Genomic DNA, 24001 nt, shown 5'->3' with positions numbered 1-24001 from the left:
GATAGGAACTGTGCACAGTGCTACAACACAGCGATAAAGAGTCTGAACTGTGCACGATGCTCCCAGAGCGGTCAAGCCCAGGGATATGGAGACCAGAACTGTGCACGATGCTCCCAGAGTGGTCAAGCCCAGGGATATGGAGACCAGAACTGTGCACAGTGCTCCCAATATGGTCTAATCCAGGGATATGGAGACACAAACTGTGCACGGTGCTCCCAAAGTGGTGTAATCCAGGTATATGGAGACCAGGGGAACTGTGCATGCTGCTCCTGGAGTGGTGTAACCCAGGGATATGGAGACTGGAACTGTGCACGGTGCTCCCAGTGTGGTCTGACCCAGGGATATGGAGACTGGAACTGTGCACGGTGCTCCCAGTGTGGTCTGACCCAGGGATATGGAGACCACAGCAATATTCCACTGTGGTCTAACTCAGGGATATTGAAACTGTAACTGTGCACGGTGCTCCCAGTGTGGTCTGACCCAGGGATATGGAGACCTCAGCAATATTCCACTGTGGTCTAACTCAGGGATATTGAAACTGTAAATGTGCACGGTGCTCCCAGTGTGGTCTAACCCAGTGAAATGGGGACTGGGGGAACTGTGGATGGTGCTCCCAATGTGGTCTAACCCAGGGACATGAAGACTGGAACTGTGCACGGTGCTCCCAGTGTGGTCTGACACAGGGATATGGAGACCTTATCAATATTCCACTGTGGTTTAACTCAGGGATATTGAAACTGTAACTGTGCACGGTGCTCCCAGTGTGGTCTGACACAGGGATATGGAGACCTTATCAATATTCCACTGTGGTCTAACTCAGGGATATTGAAACTGTAACTGTGCACGGTGCTCCCAGTGTGGTCTGACACAGGGATATGGAGACCTTATCAATATTCCACTGTGGTCTAACTCAGGGATATTGAAACTGTAACTGTGCACGGTGCTCCCAGTGTGGTCTGACACAGGGATATGGAGACCTTATCAATATTCCACTGTGGTCTAACTCAGGGATATTGAAACTGTAACTGTGCACGGTGCTCCCAGTGTGGTCTGACACAGGGATATGGAGACCTTATCAATATTCCACTGTGGTCTAACTCAGGGATATTGAAACTGTAACTGAGCATGGTGCTCCCAGTGTGGTCTGACCCAGGGATATGGAGACCTTATCAATATTCCACTGGGGTCTAACCCAAGGATATGGATACAGGAACAGTGCACAGTGCTCCCAGTGTGGTCTGACCCGGGGATATGGAGACCTTATCAATATTCCACTGTGGTCTAACCCAAGGACATGGAGTGTTCCGAGTGTGGTCTAACCCAGTGAAATGGAGACTAGGGGAACTGTGTATGGTGCTCCCAACATGGTCTAACCCAGGGACATGAAGACAGGAACTGTGCATGGTACTCCCAGTGTGGTCTAACCCAGTGAAATGGAGACTGAGGGAATTGTGTATAGTGCACCCAATGTGGTCTAACCCAATGTGGGATATGGAGACTAGAACTCTGAATTGTGCTCCCAATATGGCTTATCCTAGGGATATGGAGATTGGAACTGTGCACTGTGCTCCCAGAGTGGTGTAATCCAGGGATATGGAGACCAGATCTGTACACGGTGCTCCCAATATGGTCTAACTCAGGGATATGGAGACTAGAACTGTGCACTGTGCTCCCAGTGTGATCTAACAAATGGTTATGGTGACCACAGCGATGTTGCACAGTGGTCTGTCTCCAGGAAAAGGAGACTGGAACCATGCACCAAGCTCCCAGTTTGGTTTCCCTTGGATGAGACCGGACAATGCACGGTCCTCCCTCTGTGGACTGACACAGGTACGTGAAGACTAAATGTTAAAATAATACGTGCCAAGAATATTTAACAGCTCAGGCAACAACTGTGAAGAGAGAGGCAGTGCTTATATCAATAACCTTTTTCAGAACTGACAGAAAAATAAAGCACAACATGCTATCTTTAACTCCTGGCTCTGATGGAAGGGCCCTGTGGCTCACTAACCCTGCTCCTCTCTGTACCGATCCCGAGTGTCAATAGAATTTTGTATTTATTTCAGTTTTCCAACATCTGCAGCATTTGTTTGCTTTGCAATATCAGAACTATGTCCAGTACATCTAATGCTCCATCAGGATATCTGTAGATCAGGGTGGCATGGTATAGCCGTGGGTAGTAGTGGGGACAAGGTCCTATTAAATGCTCCCAATGACGTGTGTCTCAAACAGCCTCTGACATCCAAGTCCAGCTCCTGACCTTCATGTGGACTTAGCTACTAAGCCTGATTGAACCATTTCTACTGACAGGAGAAGGGGCAAAGGTGGATTACTGGCACTTTAAAACCAGCGGCTTCAGGTAGATGGGGCTCGTCAACAGCTGGCAGTTCATCTAGGAGAAAGAAAACTCTGATCTCAAATCTCCACTGCCCTGCAGCTATAGCCACTCATGGGGTAAGCTTCAGGAGTAAACCCTGAGGAAAAACCTGGAGCTGGGCTCCCTAAGGCAGTCCTACGTTGAATTCCACGCTGACTGGCAACTCCTGCAACACCACTGGTGCCAAACTGTGCCAGTCTCTGCCGTTCCTTTGGATCCATCAGCTGCGTGGAGAGGGGGAGCCCACTACAGAGGCAACAGCTCGCTCTCCATATCGTACCGCCCTGGCTTGCGTATCATGGGATGCAACATCCATGGTCGGCCATGACCAATGGAAGGCCTTAGAGCGGCTTAGCGTAACACCTTCACAGCATTAGCAACCCGGGTTCAATTCCCACCTCTGTCTGTAAGGAGTTTCTACATTCTCCCGTGACTGTGTGGGTTTCCTCCCACAGTCCAAAGAGGTACTGGTTGATAGGTTAGTTGGTCACATGGGTGTCACTGGGCAGTGCAGGCTCAGTGGGCCCCAAGGGGCTGTTACCACACCTTATCTCTAAATAGAACATGCAACAGTTTAGCACGAGAAGAGGCCATTTGTCCCACAATGTTGTACCAAACTAGCTAAAAAGCAAATCAAAACCACCCAAACACTAATCCCGCCTACCTAAACCATGTCCATATCCCTCCAACTTCCTCACATCCATGTGCCTATCCAAATGTCTCTGAAGAACCTCCAATGTATTTGCCTCTACCACCATACGAGGCAGCACATTCCAGGTATCCACAACTCTGAGTAAAAAACTTACCCCTCACATCCCCCTTGAACCTACCCCCTCTCATCTTCAATGCATGTCCTCAGGTATTAGAGATTTCAACACTGGAAACAGATACTCGCTGTACACTCTATCTATAATCTCAAACTATCAGATCTTCCCTCAACCTCCAATGCTCCGGAGAAAACAACCCAAGTTTATCCAGCCTCCTACGATAACACTTGCCCGCTACACCAGGCAGATCCTCGTTAACCTCTTCTGCAACCTCTCCAAAGCCTCAAAATCCTATAGTGGGGCAAACAGAACTGCATACAATACTCTAGATGTTGCCTAACTAGAGTTTTATAAAGTTGCAACCTAATCTTTTGACTTTTGAACTTAATGCCCTGACTAGTAAAAACAACCATTCCATAAACCTCAACCGTCTTATCGACCTATGCAGCCACTTTCAAGGAGCTATAAACCTGAACACCCGGGAGATCTCCCTGCTCAAAGACACTGCAAAGGATCTTGCCCTTAACAGTGTACTGTCTCCTTGCATTTGCCCCTCCAAGGTGCAACACCTCACATTTATTTGGGTTATCTGGGTCCATCTGCCATATAGACAATAGGTGCAGGAGTAGGCCATTCAGCCCTTCTAGCCAGCACCGCCATTCACTGTGATCATGGCTGATCATACACAATCAGTACCCTGTTCCTGCCCTCTCCCCATATCCCTTGACCCCGCTATCTGTAAGAGCGCTATCTAACTCTCTCTTGAATGCATCCAGAGACTTGGCCTTCACTGCCTTCTGGGGCAGAGCATTCCACATATCTGCCACTCTCTGGGTGAAAAAGTTTTTCCACATCTCAGTTCTAAATGGCCTACCCCTTAGTCTTAAACTGTGGCCTCTAGTTCTGGACTCACCCATCAGTGGGAACATGCTTCCTGCCTCCAGCATGTCCAATCCCTTAATAATCTTATATGTCTCAATCAGATTCCCTCTCATCCTTCTAAATTCCAGTGTATACAAGCCCAGTCGCTCCAATCTTTCAACATATGACAGTCCCGCCATTCCAGGAATTAACCTTGTGAACCTACGCTGCACTCCCTCAATAGCAAGAATGTCCTTCCTCAAATTTGGAGACCAAAACTGCACACAATACTCCAGGTGGGGTCTCACCAGGGCCCTGTACATCTGCAGAAGGACCTCTTTACTCCTATACTCAATTCCTCTTGTTATAAAGGCCAGCATGCCATTAGCTTTCTTCACTGCCTGCTGTACCTGCATGCTTGCTTTCATTGACTGATGTACAAGAACACCTAGATCTCGTTGTACTTCCCCTTTTCCTAATCTGACTCCATTTAGATAGTAATCTGCCTTCCTGTTCTTGCCACCAAAGTGGATAACCTCACATTTATCCACATTAAACTGCATCTGCCATACATTTGCCCACTCACCCAACCTGTCCAAGTCACCCTGCATTCTCATAACATCTTCCTGACATTTCACACTGCCACCCAGCTTTGTGTCATCAGCAAATTTGCTAATGTTACTTTTAATCCCTTCATCTAAATCATTACATTAATGTATATTGTAAACAGCTGCGTTCCCAGCACTGAACCTTGCGGTACCCCACTGGTCACAGCCTGCCATTCCGAAAGGGACCCGTTAATCACTACTCTTTGTTTCCTGTCAGCCAGCCAATTTTCAATCCATGTCAGTAATCTGCCCCCAGTACCATGTGCCCTAATTTTGCCCACTAATCTCCTATGTGGGACTTTATCAAAAGCTTTCTGGAAGTCCAGGTACACTACATCCACTGGCTCTCCCTTGTCCATTTTCATAGTTACATCCTCAAAAAACTCCAGAAGATTAGTCAAGCATGATTTTCCCTTCATAAATCTATGCTGACTCGGACTGATCCTTCTACTGCTATCCAAATGTGTCATAATTTCATCTTTTATAATTGACTCCAGCATCTTTCCCACCACTGACGTCAGGCTAACTGGTCTATAATTCCCTGTTTTCTCTCTCCCTCCTTTCTTGAAAAGTGGGACAACGTTAGCCACCCTCCAGTCAGCAGGAACTGTTCCTGAATCTATAGAACATTGGAAAATGATTACCAATGCGTCCACGATTTCTAGAGCCACCTCTTTAAGTAACCGGGGATGCAGACCATCATGTCCCGGGGACTTATCAGCCTTCAGACTCAACAGTCTATCCAACACCGTTTCTTGCCTAATATAAATTTCCTTCAGTTCATCCTTTACCCTAGTTTCTTTGACCACTATTACAGCTGGGAGATTGTCTGTGTCTTCCCTGGTGAAGACAGATCCAAAGTACCTGTTCAACTCATCAGCCATTTCCTTGTTTCCCCATAATAAATTCATCCGTTTCTGTCTTCAATGGTCCAATTTTGGTCTTAACTATTTTTTTGCTATTCACATACCTAAAGAAGCTTTTACTATCCTCCTTTATATTCTTGGCTAGTTTACCTTCGTACCTCATTTTTTCTTGGCATATTGCCTTTTTTGTTATCTTCTGTTGCACTTTAAAAGCTTCCCAGTCCTCTGGTTTCCCACTCATCTTTGCTATGTTATACTTTTTCTCTTTTATTTTTATACTGCCCTTTACTTCCCTCATCAGCCACGGCCGCTTTTTACTCTCCTTAGGATCTTTCTTCCTCTTTGGAATGAACCGATCTTGCACCTTCTGCATTATTCCCAGAAATACCTGCCATTGTTGTTCCACTGTCTTCCCTGTTAGGGTATTGTTCCATTGAACTTTGGCCAGCTCCTCCCTCATAGCTCCATAGTTCCCTTTGTTCAACTGTAATACTGACACATCCGATTTTCCCTTCTCCTTTTCAAATTGTAGGTTAAAACATATCATATTATGGTCACTACCTCCTAATGGTTCCTTTACCTCCAGGTCCCTGATCAAATCCGGTTCACTGCACAACACTAAATCTAGAATTGCCTTCTCCCTGGTAGGCTCCAGTACAAGCTGTTCTAAGAATCCATCTCGGAGGCACTCCACAAACTCCCTTTCTTGGGGTCCAGTACCATTCTGATTCTCCCAGTCTACCTGCATGTTGAAATCCCCCATGACAACTGTATCATTACCTTTGTGACATGCCAATTTTAACTCTTCATTCAACTTACACCCTACATCCAGACTGCTGTTTGGGGGCCTGTAGATAACTCCCATTAGGGTCTTTCTACTCTTAGAATTCCTCAGTTCTATCCATACTGACTCTACATCCCCTGATTCTATGTCCCCCCTCGCAAGGGACTGAATATCATTCCTCACCAACAGAGCCACCCTACCCCCTCTGTCAGTCTGTCCTTTCGATAAGATGTATATCCTTGAATATTCATTTCCCAGGCCCTGTCCGCTTGAAGCCATGTCTCTGTTATTCCCACAACATCGTACTTGCCAATTTCCAACTGAGCCTCAAGCTCATCTACTTTATTCCTTATACTTCGTGCATTCATATATAATACTTTTAATTCGTTACTCCCCTCTCCTTTCATATCAATTCCTATTTCACTTGGCCATACTGTATGATCTCTTCTTGAGCTTTCTACTCCATTGATTCTGTTGTCCTTTTTAACTTTTCTTATTTTCACTTTCCCTTTAACTCCATCCTTATATTTCCAGTTCATCCCCTCCCCCCCACTACTTAGTTTAAACACATCCGTGTTGCAGTGGCAAACCTGTCTGCCAGAATGCTGGTCCCCCGCCTATTAAGGTGCAACCGGTCCCTTTTGTACAATTCACCCCTACCCCAAAACAGATCCTAGTGATCCAAGAATGTAAATCCTTGTTTCCTGCACCAGTTCCTCAGCCACACATTCAGATCCATTATCTCCCTGTTCCTGCCCTCTCCAGCATGAGGAACTGGAAGCAAACCAGAGATAACCACCTTGGAAGTCCTACTTTTCAGCCTTCTTCCGAGTTCTCTGAAGTCCCACTGCAGAATGTCCTTCCTCTTCTTCCCGATGTCATTTGTGCCGACATGCACTACCACTTCTGGCTGTTCACCTTCACCCTTGAGGATTCCCTACAATCAGTCCGTGATGTCCTGGATCCTAGCACCAGGGAGGCAACATACCATCCTTAAATCTCGCCTGTTGCCGCAGAAACCTCTTTCTGTGCCTCTTACTATGGACTCCCCTACTACCACGGGTCTTCCTGATGTCTGACTCCTCCGCTCTGCTTCTGCACCAATTTTCGGCTCGCAGACCTGTCCGCCTCTCAGACTGGCAGTATCTTCTGTCCTGACAGCTTCCAAGAGGGTGAACTTGTTTACGAGAGGTACATCCCCTGGGGTCTCCTGTATTTCAAGCATCCTTTCCGTCCTCATCGTCGCCCCCTTTCTCTCTTCCGGTATCCTCAGTGTAACAACCTCACTATAGGTCCTGTCCAGAAAACCCTCATTTTCGCAGATAAACCTGAGGTCATCCAGTTCTTTCTTCAGTGCTGCAACATGCTCCTTCAGAAGCTGAATCTGGACACACTTTCCACAGCTGTAGCAGCCGGGGGCACCATCAGTGTCCCTGACCTCCCACATCATGCACGTAGCACACTGAATCAGCTTAGCGGTCATGTCTTCACCCTCTGCAATTGTGCCTGACTTAGTCTCCTCTCTCAGCCTCCTCGCCGAAGACTCTCGAGCCAAAGACTAGCACTTCCCTCAACCAGGCCGCTTTCGGACAACTGATATCTGCAACTGATCTATATTGTACTGTACTCTTTGGCAGTCTGCTATACATCGCACAACTCCAGCAATCGTGGTATCGTCCGCAAACTTACTAACCCACCCATCTACACTTTCGTCCAGGTCATTTATATACATCACAAACAGCAGAGGTCCTGGCACAGATCCCTGTGGAATACCACTAATTACAGACCTCCAGCTCAAATAAGTCCCTTCAAACACACTCCAGGACACAAAATGATCTGTGCCCAGCTGACAAACCCCAAACTAATAACAAACTAACAATTAACTATTCTAATGAGAGAGAAAGTCCAAGGATACATAATTGGATACCACCCTGCACCCCCACCTCCCCACCCCCGATCAGGGTCACGTGAAGCCATGGGAGCAGGTGGTGGATGGTCGTACGAGCAGCCGGTGCTCATCACAAGTCCTGGTTATGTGACCACTGACACCAGGCAGACAGTCTCTGAAGAGTATTGATCATTGCTGGGGTCACCCGTCTTGTAAAGACATTGTCCAGAAGAAGGCAATGGCAAACTACTTGTGTGGAAAAATTTGCCACGAACAAGAGTGGTTAGAAGACCATGATCGCCCACACTATACGACACGGCACATAGTGATGATGACGAATAAGCATGGTTTTGATTTTGGTCAATGACTTCAATAATTTTATAAACTTCTATCACATCTCTCCTCAGCCTCTGGCACTCCAGAGAAAACAACTCAAGTTTGTAAACCCTCTCCTTACAGCTTATCCCCTCTCATCCAGGCAGCATGCTGGTAAACCTCTTCTGAACACTCTCCAAAGCCTGCACATCCTTCCTGTAATGGGACAGCCAGAACTGTTCTGCATGAAAAATATCACAGAGGGATGGAGAACAATGGATCAATACATTGGATGAGAGATAGAGAGAGAGAGAGAGAGAGAGAGAGAGAGAGAGAGAGAGAGAGAGAGAGAGAGAGAGAGAGAGAGAGGGAGATGAGAGAGAGAGATGAGTGAGAGAGATGAGGGAGAGATGAGGGAGAGATGAGGGAGAGATGAGAGAGAGATGAGAGAGAGAGATGAGATAGAAATGAGAGAGAGATGATGGAGAGAGAGGGATCAGAGAAAGATGAGACATGAGAGAGAGATGAGAGCGAGCGAGAGATGAGAGAGAGAGACAGAGATGAGAGAAAGAAAGAGAGATCAGACAGAGAGAGATGAGAGAGATTAGAGAGGGAGCTGAGAGAGAGAGATGAGAGAGATGAGAGAGAATGATGAGAGAGAGATGAGAGAGAGCGATGAGGGAGAGATCAGACAGAGATGAGAGAGATCAGAGAGGGAGCTGAGAGAGAGATGAGAGAGATGAGAGAGAATGATGAGAGAGAGATGAGAGAGAGCGATGAGGGAGAGAGATGAAGGAGAGAAAGATGTGAGAGAGAGAGAGATGATGGAGAGAGAGGGATCAGAGATGTGAGAGATCAGAGAGGGAGGAGAGAGAGAGTGTTAGATGAGAAAGATGTGAGAGAATGATGATAGAGATGAGAGAGAGCAATAGGGAGATGATGGAGAGACATGAGAGAGAGATGAGACAGTGATGAGAGTGAGAGAGATGAGAGAGAGAGATGAAACAGAGAGATGAGGGAGAGAGATAAGAAAGAGATGGGAGATTAGGGAGAGAGATGAGAAAGAGAGATGAGTGAGAGAGATGAGAGAGTTGAGTAGAGAGAAGGAGATGAGAGAGAGATTAGAGAGAAATGTGAGAGATGATGGAGAGAGAGGGATCAGAGAGAGATGAGATAGAGAGCTGAGAGAGAGTGATGAGAGAGATGAGTGAGAGATGAGCGAGAGACAGAGATGAGAGAAGAGAGTGAGATCAGACAGAGAGAGATGTGAGAGAGAGAGATGAGATAGAAATGAAAGAGAAATGATGGAGAGAGAGGGATCAGAGAGTGATGAGAGTGAGCGAGAGATGAGAGAGAGGTGACGGAGAGAGTGATGAGAGAGATGAGGGAGTGAGATGAGGGAGTGAGATGAGAGAGAGAGAGAGATGAGAGAAAGAGAGATCAGAGAGGGATGAGAGAGATTAGAGAGAGCTGAGAGAGTGATGAGAAAGTATGAGAGAGAGATTAGGGGGAGAGATGAGTGAGAGAGATGAGGGAGAGATAGGGAGAGAGATGAGGAGAGAGATGAGGGAGAGATGAGGGAGAGATGAGATGAGAGATGAGAGAGAGGAGAGAGAGATGAGGAGAGAGACAGAGATCAGAGAAAGAGAGAGAGATCAGTCAGACAGAGATGAGACAGAGAACAGAGAGAGCTCAGATAGAGAGAAATGAGAGTGATGAGATAGAGAGATAAGAGAGAGATGAGGGAGAGTGAAATGAGGGAGAGAGAGATCAGAGAGAGATGGGAGAGATGAGGGAGAGGGATGAGTGAGAGATGAGCGAGAGAGATGAACGACAGAGATGAGAGAGTTGAGTAAAGAGAAGGAGATGAGAGAGATGAGACAGAGATCAGAGAGAGCTGAGAGAGAGAGAAATGAGAGTGAGAGAGAGAGAGATGAGTGAGAGATAAGAGAGGGGGAGATGAGGAGAGAGTGAGACTGATGAGAGTGTGATAAGAGAGAGCGAGAAGAGGAGAGAGAGATGAGAGAGAGTTGAGAGGGAGAGATGAGCGAGAAAGGAGAGAGATGAGAGAGAGAAGAGAGAGAGAGAGATGAGAGATGGGAGAGAGAGATGAGAGAAAGATGAGAGAGAGTGATCAGTGAGATGAGAGAAAGAGAGAGAGGAGAGAGATGAGAGAGAGAGATGATTGAAAGACAAGAGAGAGTGATCAGAGTGAGATGAGAGAAAGAGAGAGAGGAGAGAGAGATAAGGGAGAGATGAGAGAGAGAGAGGAGAGAGAGATAAGGGAGAGATGAGAGAGAGAGGAGAGAGAGAGGACAGAGAGATGAGAGAGAGCGATGAGAGAGAGATGAGTGAAAAATGAGAGAGAGGTGAGAGAGAGTGAGAGAGAGATGAGAGAGGAGAGATGAGAGAGAGTGAGACAGATGAGAGTGAGAGATGAGAGAGAGCGAGATGAGAGGGAGAGATGTGAGAGAGAGAGCAAGAGAGAGGAAAGAGAAGAGAGAGAGATGAGGGAGAGAGGAGACAGAAAGAGAGGAGAGAGAGATGAGTGAGAGATGAGAGAGAGGGGAGAGAGAGAGGTGAGAGAAATGACAGAGATGAGAGAGATGGACGAAGGAGAGCGATGAGAGAGTGATGAGAGAGAGAGAGATGAGAGAGAGATCAGAGGAAGTGAAAGAGTCTGATGAGAGAAAGAGATGAGAGAGAGATGAAGGACAGATGAGGGAGAGAGGAGAGAGAGAGGAGAGAGGAGAGAGAGATGAGAGAGATGAGAGAGAGAGATGAAAGAGAGATGATATAGAAATGAGAGAGTGAGATGAGAAAGAGATGAGGAGAGAAATGAGTGAGAGAGAGTGATGAGAGAGGGAGAGATGAGGAGAAAGATGAGGGAGAGATGAGAGAGATGCAGAGAGAGAGATGAGAAAGAGTATGAGAGAGAAGTGAGAGAGAGATGAAAGAGAGATGATATAGAAATGAGAGCGAGAGATTAGAGAGAGATGAGAGATATGAGAGAGAACTGAGAGAGAGCGAGATGAGAGCGAGATGAGAGAGAGATGAGAGAGAGATGTGAGAGAGATGAGGGAGAGATGAGGGAGTGATGAGTGAGAGATGAGTGAGAGATGAGTGAGAGATGAGAGAGAGTGATGAGAGAGGGAGAGATGAGTGAGAGATGTGAGAGAAATGCAGAGAGAGAGATGAGAAAGAGAGTATGAGAGAGAAGTGAGAGAGATGAAAGAGAGATGATATAGAAATGAGAGAGAGAGGTGAGAGATGAGAGAGAGATGAAAGAGAGTGAGACAGATGAGAGAGAGATGAGAGAGAGAGCGAGATGAGAGGGAGAGATGTGAGAGAGAGAGCAAGAGAGAGGAGAGAGAGAGGAGAGAGCTGAGAGAGATGAGTGAGAGATGAGAGAGAGAGATGAGAGGAAGTGATGAGAGAGACTGATGAGAGAGAGAGAGAGATGAGAGAGCGAGATGAGAGGGAGAGATGTGAGAGAGAGAGCAAGAGAGAGGAAAGAGAAGAGAGAAAGGGCAAAAGGACCCTAATGGGTGTTGTCTATAGGCCACCAAACAGTAGCATGGAGATTGGCTGCAAGTTGAATAGGGAGTTAACATTGGCATGTGGCAAAGGTAATGTTGCAGTAGTTATGGGGGATTTCAACATGCAGGTGAACTGGGAGAATCAGGTTGGTGCTGGACCCCAGGATAGGGAGTTTGTAGAGTGCCTACGGGATGCATTCTTGGAACAGCTTGTACGAGAGCTGACCAGGGACAAGGCTATTCTGGATTTAGTGCTGTGTAATGAACAGGATTTGATAAGCGATCTTGAAGTAAAGGAGCCATTAGGAGGTAGTGATCATAATATGATAAGTTTTTATCTGCAATTTGAGAAGGATAAGGGCAGCTCGGAGGTGTCAGTGTTGCAGATGAACAGGGGAAACTATGGAGCCATGAGGGAGGAGCTGGCCAAAGTTGACTGGACGGATAGCCTAGCAGAAAAGACAGTGGAACAGCAATGGCAGGTATTCTTGGGAATAATGCACAAGGTGCAAAATCAGTTCATCCTCCGGAGAAGGAAGGATTCAAAGGGGGGAAGAGGCCTCAGTGGTTGACAAAGGAAGTCAGAGATTGCATAGCATTAAAAAAAGGGAAGTATGACAGAGCTAAGGTGAGTGGGAGGACAGATGATTGGGAAATTTTTAAGGAACAACAGAACTTAACTAAAAAGGCAATACGGGGAGAAAAAACTGAGGTACAAGCTAGCCAAGGGATTTACCAAGGGTAAATCATGCTTGACTAATCTATTGGAGTTTTTTGAGGATGTAACCAGGAAGTTAGACAAGGGAGATCCAGTGGATGTAGTGTACCTCGATTTTCAGAAGGCATTTGATAAGGTTCCACATAGGAGATTGGTGGGTAAAATCAGAGCTCATGGCATTGGGGGGGAAGATATTGACATGGATAGAAAACTGGTTGGCAGATAGAAAGCAAAGGGTAACGGTGAATGGGTGTTTCTCGGAATGGCAGGTGGTGACTAGTGGGGTGCCACAGGGCTCGGTATTGGGACCACAGCTGTTTACAATTTACATCAATGATTTAGATGAAGGCATTGAGAATAACATCAGCAAGTTTGCTGATGATACTAAGCTGGGTGGCAGTGTGACATGTGATGAGGATGTTAGGAGAATTCAGGGTGACTTGGATAGGCTGGGTGAGTGGGCAGATACTTGGCAGATGATATTTAATGTGAATAAGTGTAAGGTTATCCACTTTGGGAGTAAGAACAGGAAGGCAGATTATTATCTGAATGGTGTAGAGTTAGGTAAGGGAGAAATACAAAGAGATCTAGGAGTCCTTGTTCATCAGTCACTGAAGGTGAATGAGCAAGTGCAGCAGGCAGTGAAGAAGGCTAATGGAATGTTGGCCTTTATTACAAAGGGAATTGAGTACAAGAGCAAGGAAATCCTCTTGCATTTGTACAGGGCCCTGGTGAGACCACACCTGGAATATTGTGTACAGTTTTGGTCTCCAGGGTTAAGGAAGGACATCCTGGCTGTAGAGGAAGTGCAGCGTAGATTCACGAGGTTAATTCCTGGGATGTCTGGACTGTCTTATGCAGAGAGGTTAGAGAGACTGGGCTTGTACACGCTGGAATTAAGGAGATTGAGAGGGGATCTGATTGCAACATATAAGTTTATTAAGGGATTGGACAAGATAGAGGCAGGAAATATGTTCCAGATGCTGGGAGAGTCCAGTACCAGAGGGCATGGTTTGAGAATAAGGGGTAGGTCATTTAGGACAGAGTTAAGGAAAAACTACTTCTCCCAGAGAGTTGTGGGGGTCTGGAATGCACTGCCTCAGAAGGTAGTGGAGGCCAATTCTCTGGATGCTTTCAAGAAGGAGCTAGATAGGTATCTTATGGATAGGGGAATCAAGGGATATGGGGACAAGGCAGGAACCGGGTATTGATAGTAGATGATCAGCCATGATCTCAAAATGGCGGTGCAGGCTCGAAGGGCTGGATGGTCTACTTCTGCACCTATTGTCTATTGTCTATAGATTAGAGAGACAGATGAGAGAGAGATGGGAGAGGGGGGAGAGGGGGGAGAGGGGGGAGAGAGGGGAGAGAGGGGAGAGAGGGGAGAGGGGGAGAGAGGGAGAGAGGGGAGAGGGGAGAGGGGAGAGAGAGGGGAGAGAGAGGGAGAGAGGGGAGGGAGAGAGGAGAGAGAGAGAGGGGAGAGAGAGAGGGGAGAGAGAGGGCAGAGATGAGAGAAATGAGAGAGAGTACAGGAGAGAAGTGAGGGAGAGATGAAAGAGAGATTAGAGAGAGATATGAGAGTGAGAGGAGAGAGAGATAAGTGAGAAATGAGAGATGAGAGAGCTGAGAGAGAGCGAGAGGAGAGAGAGATGAGTGAGAAATGAGAGAGATGAGAGCGAGAGATGAGACAGAGAGAGCAGAGAGAGAGATGAGGAGAGAAATGAGAGTGAGAGAGATGAAAACGAGAGATGAGAGAGAGTGATGAGAGAGGGAGATGAGGAGAGATGAGAGAGAGGTGAGAGAGATGAGGAGAGAGCTGAGGAGAGAGAGAAGTGAGAGAGATGAAAGAGAGATGATATAGAAATGACAGAGAGAGATTAGAGAGAGATGAGAGAGAGATATGAGAGTGAGAGGAGAGAGAGGTAAGTGAGAAATGAGAGAGACATGAGAGAGAGCTGAGAGAGAGCGAGAGATGAGAGATGAGACAGAGAGAGAGATGAGGAGAGAAATGAGAGTGAGAGAGATGAGTGAGAGATGAGTGAGAGATGAGAGACGGAGATGAGGGAGAGAGATGAGGGAGAGAGATAAGAGAGATGAGAGAGAGAGAGATGAGAGAGAGAGATGAGTGAGAGATGAGAGAGAGATGAGAGAGAGTGATGAGAGACGGAGATGAAGAGAGAGATGAGGGAGAGAGATGAGAGAGAGGTGAGAGAGATGAGTGAGAGATGTGAGAGAAATGCAGAGAGAGAGATGAGAAAGAGAGTATGAGAGAGAAGTGAGAGAAATGATATAGAAATGAGAGAGAGTTGAGGGAAGAGAGAGATGAGAGAGAGATGAGAGAGATGAGAGTGAGAGAAGAGTGAGAGATGAGAGAGAGATAGGAGAGAGACAGAGATAAGAGAGAGGGAGATGAGAAAAAGAGATGAGTGAGAGAGAGGTGAGAGAGAGATGAGACACAGAGATGGAGATGAAAGAAAGAGGAGAGAGAGGAGAGAGATGAGAGAGAGGGAGATGAGAGAAAGATATGAGTGAGTGAGAGAGTGATGAGAGAGAGAGGGAGATGAGAGAAAGTGAAGAGAGAGTCTGATGAGAGAAAGATGAGAGAGAGATGAGGGAGAGAGGAGAGAGAGATGAGAGAGAGTGATCAGAGTGAGATGAGAAAAAGAGAGAGAGGAGAGAGAGATGAGAGAGAGATGATTGAAAGATGAGAGAAAGTGATCAGTGAGATGAGAGAAAGAGAGAGAAGAGAGAGAGATGAGGGAGAGATGAGAGAGAGGAGAGAGAGGACAGAGAGAGATGAGAGAGAGCGATGAGAGAGAGATGAGAGAGAGAGGAGAGATGAGAGAGAGATGAGAGTGAGAGAAGAGTGAGAGATGAGAGAGAGATAGGAGAGAGACAGAGATAAGAGAGAGGGAGATGAGAAAAAGAGATGAGTGAGAGAGAGATGAGAGAGAAAGGTGAGAGAGAGGTGAGAGAGATTAGAGATAGATGAGACAGAGATGAAAGAAAGAGGAGAGGAGAGAGAGATGAGAGAGAGATGAGTGAGAGAGATGAGAGACGGATGAGAGAGATGAAGGAGATGAAAGACAGAGGAGAGAGAGGAGAGAGATGAGAGAGAGATGAGTGAGAGAGATGAGAGGGAGATGAGAGAAAGGTATGAGTGAGTGAGTGAGTGAGAGAGAGAGGTGAGAGAGAGATGAGAGACAGATGAGAGAAAGATGAGAGAGATGAGTGAGAGATGAGAGATGAGTAGAGAGTGAGACTGATGAGTGTGATAAGAGAGAGTGAGATGAGAGGGAGAGATGTGAGAGAGAGATGTGAGAGAGAGCAAGACAGAGGAGAGAGACGAGAGAGATGAGAGAGAGTTGAGAGGAAGAGATGAACGAGAGATGAGAGAGAGGGAGATGAGAGAAAGATATGAGTGAGAGAGAGATAAGAGAGCGGTGAGAGAGGTGAGAGAGAGTTGAGAGAGAGGTGAGAGAGAGATGAGAGGGAGAGATGAGGGAGAGAGGTGAGAGAGAGACAGACATGAGGGAAAGAGAGAGAGATCAGAGAGAAAGAGATGAGAGAGAAATGAGAGAGAGATGATGGAGAGAGAGATGAGAGAGTGCTGAGAGAGTGTGATGAGAGAGATGAGGGGGAGAAATGAGTGAGGTGAGCGAGAGACAGAGATGAGAGTAGAGAGAGATCAGATAGAGAGAGATGAGAGAGAGAGATGAGAGAGAGTGAGACAGATGAGAGTGAGAGATGAGAGAGAGCAAGAAAGAGGAGAGAGAGGAGAGAGTGATGAGAGAGAGATGGGAGAGAGATGGGAGAGAGATGGGGAGAGATGGGGGAGAGATGGGGGAGAGATGGGGGAGAGATGGGGAGAGATGGGGAGAGATGGGGGAGAGATGGGGGAGAGATGGGGGAGAGATGGGGGAGAGATGGGGAGAGAGAGATGATTGAAAGATGAAAGAGAGAGAGAGGAGAGAGATGACAGAGAGGAGAGAGGAGGGAGAGAGGAGGGAGAGAGAAGGGAGAGAGAAGGGAGAGAGGAGGGAGAGGGGGAGAGAGAGATAAGAGAAATGAGAGAGATGGATGAAGGAGAGTGATGAGAGGGAGATGAGAGAAAGTGAAAAGAGAGTCTGATGAGAGAAAGATGAGAGAGAGATGAGGGAGAGAGGAGAGAGAGATGAGAGAGAGAGTGAGATGAGAGAGAGATAGGAGAGAGACAGAGATGATAGAGAGGGAGATGAAAGAGATGAGTGAGAGAGAGGTGAGAGAGAGATGAAAGAGACAGATGAGAGAGAGAGAAATGAGAGAGAGATGAGAGAAAGATGAGAGAAAGGAGAGACAGAGATGAAGGAGATGAAAGAGAGGGGAGAGAGAGTAGAGAGAGGACAGAGAGATGAGAGAGAGTTGAGTGAGAGAGATGAGAGGGAGAGAGGAGAGAGAGTGAGACTGATGAGAGTGAGAGATGAGAGAGAGAGAGCGAGATGAGCGGGAGAGATGTGAGAGAGAGAGCGAAACAGTGGAGAGAGAGATGAGAGAGTGCTGAGAGAGAGTGATGAGAGAAAGATGAGAGAGATGAGAGAGAGAGTGAGATGAGAGAGATAGGAGAGAGACAGAGATGATAGAGAGGGAGATGAAAGAGATGCGTGAGAGAGATGAGAGAGCTGAGAGAGAGATGAAGGAGACAGATGAGAGAGAGAGGAGAAATGAGAGAGAGAGATGAGAGACAAAGATGAAGGAGATGAAAGAGAGGGGAGAGAGAGTAGAGAGAGGACAGAGAGAGTTGAGTGAGAGAAATGAGAGATAGAGATGAGAGAGAGAGGAGAGAGAGTGAGACTGATGAGAGTGAGAGATGAGAGAGAGAGAGAGAGAGAGAGCGAGATGAGCGGGAGAGATGTGAGAGAGAGAGAGATGAGAGAGAGATGAGAGAGTGCTGAGAGAGAGAGTGATGAGAGATGAGGGGGAGAGATGAGTGAGAGATGAGCGAGAGACAGAGATGAGAGTAGAGAGAGAGATCAGATAGAGATGAGAGCGATGAGAGAGAGATGAGGGAGAGAGGGAGATGAGAGAGAGAGATGAGAGAAAGTTGAGAGAGAGTGATCAGTGAGATGAGAGAGAGATGAGAGAGATGACAGAGGGAGAGAGATGAGAGAGGGAGGAGAGAGATGAGAGAGAGACAGATGAGAGTGAGAGATGAGAGCGAGAGAGAGATGAATGAGATGAGAGAGAGATGAGAGAGAGGGTGATGAGAGAGAGAGAGATGAGAGAGATGAGAGATGAGAGAGAGAGAGATGAGAGAGAGATGAGAGAGAGATGAGAGACAGAGATGAGAGAGAGGAGAGAGAGATGAAAGAAATGTGAAGGAGAGATGAGAGATGGATGAGAGAGAGATGAGAGAGTGAGATGAGAGAGGGATGAGAGAGATGAGAGTGAGATGAGAGTGAGATGAGAGAGAGATGAGAGAGAGATGAGAGTGAGATGAGAGAGAGATGAGGGAGAGATGAGAGAGAGATGGGAGAGAGATGAGAGAGAGATGAGAGATGAGGGAGAGATGAGAGAGAGATGGGAGAGAGATGAGAGAGATGAGAGAGAGATGAGAGAGAGATGAGAGAGAGATGGGAGAGAGATGGGAGAGAGAATCTTTACTTTTTTTGGAAGCTAAAGTGATTCAACATGTCCCCAGAGACCCTCAGCAATTTTTGACAGGTGTACCACAGAAAGTATCCAGATGTGTCATGTCTTGGTAAGCCAACAGCTGTTCACATGACTGCAAGAAATTGGAGAGAATGGTGGGCACAGCCCGGTCCATCATACTTACTGGCTTGCCTTCCATAGACTCTGAGGAAAGCAACCAACTTACTTATGGACCCTTTCTTCCCTAGACTGTCTTCCTTCTCCCTCCTCCCATTGAGCAGTGGATTCAAAAGCTGAAAAGGCAGCTTCTTTCATCTTACTCTCAGACTCTCACAGTAAATATTGAACTCCTGATCTTCTTTGTAGCCATTGCATTTTGGTTCTCTACCTGTACTGCACTTTCTCTGTAGCCGTAACACGTTTGCTGCAAAATGTTGGAGGAACTCAGCAGGTCAGGAAGCCCAAAACATTGACTTATTGTTCTGCACTATATCCCACACTCCGCTGTATCTTCATTCCTGATGTATGAAATGTTAGCATTCATTCAAGAGATTAGAATGTAAAAGCAAAGATATAATGCTAAGGTTTTCTAAGGCACTGGTGAGGCCTCACTTGGAGTATTGTGAGCAGTTTTGGGCCCCTTATCTAAGAAAGGATGTGGTGACGTTGGAGAGAGTTCAAAGGACATTCACAAAAAGGATTCTGGGATTGAATGGCTCATCATATCAGGAGCATTTGAAGACTCTGGGCCTGTACTCACTGGAATCCAGAAGAAATAGAGGGATCTCATTGAAACTTATCAAATGTTGAAAGGCCTCGAAAGAGTGAATGTGGAGAGGATGTTTCTTATAGTGGGGGGGGGGGGTCTAAGACCAGAATAGAGGGACGTCCATTTAGAATGGAGATGAGGAGGAATTTCATTTGCCAGAGGGTGCTTGCTCTGTGGAATTCATTGCCACAGGAATCAGTGAAGGCCAAGACATTGGTTATATTTAAGGCAGAGGTTGATAAATTCTTGATTGGTCAGGGCATGAAAGGATATAAGGGGAAAGCAGGAGATTGGGACCAAGAGGGAAATGCATCAGTCATGATGAACTGGCAGAGCAGACTCGATGGGCCAAATGGTCTAATTCTACTCCATATCCTATGGTTTTATAGTCTAGCAAGGGTTAACATAATATCCAGTCAAGGATAGATTACAAAGTACAGGCTGCCTAGGCAGGAAAAGTTTTCAAGGAGCATAGCTTTCCTTTGGGGCCAGAACCACTCTGTTTAGAGACAGGATAAGGGATTCAAGGTACGTGGAAAGTACTTTACTAATTTTGTCTTCCCCCTTCCTTGTCAGTCCTGAAGAAGGGTTTTGGCCCTAAATCAACTGTGTATTCATTTCCATAGATACCTCCTGACCAGCTGAATTCCTCCAGCATTTTGTGCTCATTGCTCCAGATTTCCAGCATCTGCAGACGTCCTTGTGTTTATGATTTGCAGTTCCACTGTGAAGTCTCTTCAAGGGAGTTTAAATCTCCATTTCCACAGGTGTTCAGCGAGACCTTCTCTCACTGTTCCTCCTCTGTGAGCTCTGCCGCCCTCCAACTCTTCGACCGTGTACTCACTTCACCTACCAGCTTCCAGCAATCCTCCTTCCCCTCCTCCCTCCTTAGTATTTTGGCATTTCCCACCTTCCTTTCCAGTCCTGAAGGAGAGTCTCAGCCCCAAACATCGACTGTTTATTTATTTCCGTTGACGTTACCCGACCTACAGATTTACCCCAGCATTTTGTGTGTTGCTTTGGATTTCCAGTATCTGCAGACTTTCTCATGTTTATCATCAATTGATAGCTTGTAGTTTCTACTGACAATCAGCAACTGTATTGGAAATAGTGACTGATGATGCAAGTAAAGAATTCAAACATACACAGTTAACCTAATGGTCAATACCCACAATTCCATATAAAATTGGCATTGCCCTGTTCAGTTTTCAGAATAGTACAGTGACAGGGGCCATGCTGTCCTCCTTGTGCACAAATAAAATAAAGTGTGGTTGAGGAATAAGTGTGTGTTTTCAGAGTCCAGTTAATTGGTGTGTGACGTATGAAATAATAGAGCTTAGAACATAGAGGAGTACAACACAGGAACAGGCCCCCAGCAGAAAAGTAAATCAAACACTAACCCCCTCAATTTACACAATGTCCATATCCTCCCATCTTCCTCACATCCATGTGGCTATCCAAACATCTCTTAAAAGCCCCTAATATATTTGCTGCTACCACCATACCGGGCAGCACGTTCCAAGCATCCACCACTCTCTGAGTTAAAAACTTACTCCTCACATCCGCTTTGAACCTACCCTCTTTCACCTTCAACACATGCCCTCTGGTAATAGCTATTTCAACCTCGGGAAACAGATCCTCCCTGTCTGCTCTATCTGTGCTCTATAAGATCTGTGTATCTTATAAACCTCTATCAGATCTCGCCTCAGCCTCCATCGCTGCAGAGAAAGCAACCCAAGTTTGTCCAGCCTCCCACGATAGCACATGCCCTCTGAACCAGGCAGCACCATCATGAACCTCTTCTGCACCCTCTCTAAAGCCTCAACATCCTTCCTATGGGGGGGGGGGACCAGAACTGTATACAACGCTCCAGATATGGCCTAATCAGAGTTTTATGAAGTTGCAGCATAACCGCTTGACTTTTGAACTCAATGCCTTGACTAATAAAAACAAGCATTCAATAAGCCTTCTTAACCACCTTATCAACCTGTGTAGCCACTTTCAAGGAGCTGTGAGCTCGGACCCCAAGATCCCTCTGCTCTGCAACACTGTTAAGGTCTTGTCTTAACTGTGAACTGCCTCTTTGCATTCGTGCTACTGACATGCAACACCTCACATTTATCTGGGTTAAGTGCAGTCTGCCATTTCTCAGCCCATATCTGCAGCTGATCTATATCGTGCTGTACTCTTTGCCAGTCTCCTACACTATTCACAACTCGAATGATCTTGGTACCATCTGCAAATTTACTAACCCACCCATCTACATTTTCATCTTGGTCATCTATATACATCACAAACAGCAGAGGTCCCAGCACAGATCCCTGCAGAACATCACTAATCACAGGCCTCCAGCTCAAGTGAGTCCCTTCAACCACTACCCTCTGGCTTCGATGTGCTAGCCAGCCAGAATCCAAACAGCCAATTCACTGTGGGTCTGTCTGAATGGCATGCAAATCAGAAGCTTTTCACGACCTCTTGATACATCTGACAATAATAAACTGATTACTAAGACTAATATCAAGGTAAAGAGACAGAGAGAAAATGGTTTTAGAGAGACAGAGCAATGGGGGGGGGGGTTGAGATGGGTAAAGAGGAGGAGATGAAGAGAGCATGGGAGGTGAGTTGGAAGAGGGGGAGATAATGGGAATAAAGACAGGATGAGGAAATGAGAGAGTTAAGTGGGAGAGAGAGGAGTTACCAGCACTGAAGGGGAAATAAAGAATGAATCCAGAATCACGTTTATTATCATTGACATAAATCATGAAATTTGTTGTTTCGCAGCAGAAATACAATGGAAATATAAACTCAGTGACCATTTTAAGTACATCTGTCCACCTGCTCAATAACACAAAATACCTAATCAGCCAATCATATGGCAGCAACTCAATGTGTAAAAGCACACAGACGTGGTCAAGAGGTTCAGTTGTTGTTCAGACCAAACATCACAGTGGGAAGGTATGTGATCTGTGACTCTGGCCAGGGAATAAAGGTTGGTGCCAGATGGGGTGGTTTGAGTACCTCAAAAACTGCTGAACTTGTGGGATTTTCATGCACAAGTGAGAAACAAGTTGTGCATGAAATCCATCCAGTGAACGGCAGTTTGAGAGTTGGAGGTCGAGGTACAAAGAGATGGAGGGCTGCAATGGAGATACAAAGTAAGAGGAAGAGATGGGGGATGGAGGTGGAAATACAATATTAGAGGAAGAGATGAGGGATGGTGGTGGGGATACAGAGGAAGAGATGGGGGGATGGAGGTGGAGATTTAGAGGAAGAGATGGGGGGATGGAGGTGGAGATTTAGAGGAAGAGATGAGGGATGGAGGTAGAGATTTAGAGGAAGATATGGAGGGATGGAGGTGGAGATTTACAGGAAGAGGTGGAGGTGAAGATACAAACTGGGAGATAGAGGTGGAGGAATGGGGTGGAATTACAAAGTAAGAGGAGGGGAGGGGAAGATGAAACTAACTTCTGTATATAATGCAAAGCTATTAACAAGTTAGCACCCCACCCTCCCTCGCTGACTCTGAGGCGTCTAAACCATAATCTTCACCCATGGGCAACACACAAAGAAACAGGAAGGATTGAGGCTTACCGGTGATGCCTTCAGACTCCAGATAACCACAGGCCTGAAGATAGATATCCATGTCAGAGCTGGTTCAAAGTGGATAGAGGGGAGCTGGATGAGAACTCTTGAAGCATGAAGTGAGGGAGCGAGTGGGTGTGGGAGGGAGAGAGAGATAAGGGGAGATTGTTTGGGAGAGAGGGGTAGAGAGCGGAGGAAAGAGACTGTGAATGATGCAGAACGGGAGAAGGGGGAGAGAGAGACATATAGTTAGAAAGAGAGAGAGGGATTGTATTTGAGAAAGGCACAAGAGTGAAATAGAGAGAGGAGTATGAGAGAGTGGGGAGAGGGTTAGAGAGAGAGTAAGAGACTGATGAAGAAAGTGAGAGAAGGGAGGGAGAGTGAGGTTGTTACAGGGAGAGAGTTAAAAAGTGGGGGAGAGGGATAGAGAGTGAGAGAGTGATGAAGAAAGAGAGACAAGGGGAGAAGGAGAGTGAGGTTGTTAGAAAAAGAGTGAGAGAGTGGGGGATAGTCAAAGAAAGAGTGAGACACTGAGTAAAAGAAAAGGGGAGAGGGCGTGAGGTTGTTAGAGGGAGACAGTAAGAAACAGAGAAGAGGGGTGAGAGAGAGAGAGAGAGAGAGGTTGCACTTCAACCACTCGTCTGCAGACCGTTCTTCCGAGCTGCACTAACCTCAGATGAATACAGGGCAGAGGAGAGGGATGGCGGGGTTGGGGGTGGGGAGGTGGTTGGTAAGGGAGAAGGGACACGCGACTGAGGTTAGACCTGCTGAGTAAGACGGTGCAGTCAGTAATCTCCCAGGCAACTGGCGCTCTAGAACCCAGTGACCTGACAGCAAAACGAATCAACGCAACTTCCCTACATAAACCACAAATTGCAACGACAACCCCAGTCACGTGACGCACCGACGCACGTACCTGATTGGTTGCGGCTGTCAGTTGTTTCCTCCCCAACAACCCCCACCCATCCACTTTCGCTCCCGTGAGGGTCATCCTTGTATCAAATCACTTGACGTCAAGCTAAGATGTATGGCAGAGGGATGCGTTTCCTCAAGAACCTTTAAACAATCTCCAAGAGTTCAGAGGTGTTTAAAGGCCAGTGAAATATTTCTTTGACCTGTAACTAACAGGAGCTATTTGGCCTACAAAATATTCCCACTTGAAGGAGTGTTCCAGTGACTGAATGGGTGTTTTTCTTTGAAGAGAAGAATTTCTTCTTCTTTCCAGTTTTCAATGAAGATAGTTCCTCATCATTCACCGAAGGAGATGGGATGTTTTTGAATTTTATTTTGCTACAATTA

General features: G+C 46.5%; 1 protein-coding gene across 2 annotated transcripts in view; it reads right to left on the bottom strand.

Moving 5' to 3' along the window:
• The window catches only part of LOC140729306 (active breakpoint cluster region-related protein-like), a 102994-nt gene extending 79480 nt beyond the window's left edge, over positions 1-23514 (bottom strand). Inside the window, exons 1-2 of one of the 2 annotated variants that reach the window (XM_073048918.1) lie at positions 23467-23514; positions 22712-22770 (exon numbers count right to left, since the gene is read on the bottom strand). In XM_073048918.1, the coding sequence (XP_072905019.1) occupies positions 22712-22763 (52 nt within the window). In that variant the 5' untranslated portion in view covers positions 22764-22770; positions 23467-23514. The other variant, XM_073048919.1, reaches the window with a different exon arrangement.
• Positions 23515-24001: the final 487 nt, after the last annotated feature.

The sequence above is a fragment of the Hemitrygon akajei genome, chromosome 6 (genome assembly GCF_048418815.1).
Source record: "Hemitrygon akajei chromosome 6, sHemAka1.3, whole genome shotgun sequence".
Classification (NCBI taxonomy): Eukaryota; Metazoa; Chordata; class Chondrichthyes; order Myliobatiformes; family Dasyatidae; genus Hemitrygon; species Hemitrygon akajei.
This window is presented reverse-complemented; position numbering and strand designations above follow the sequence as displayed.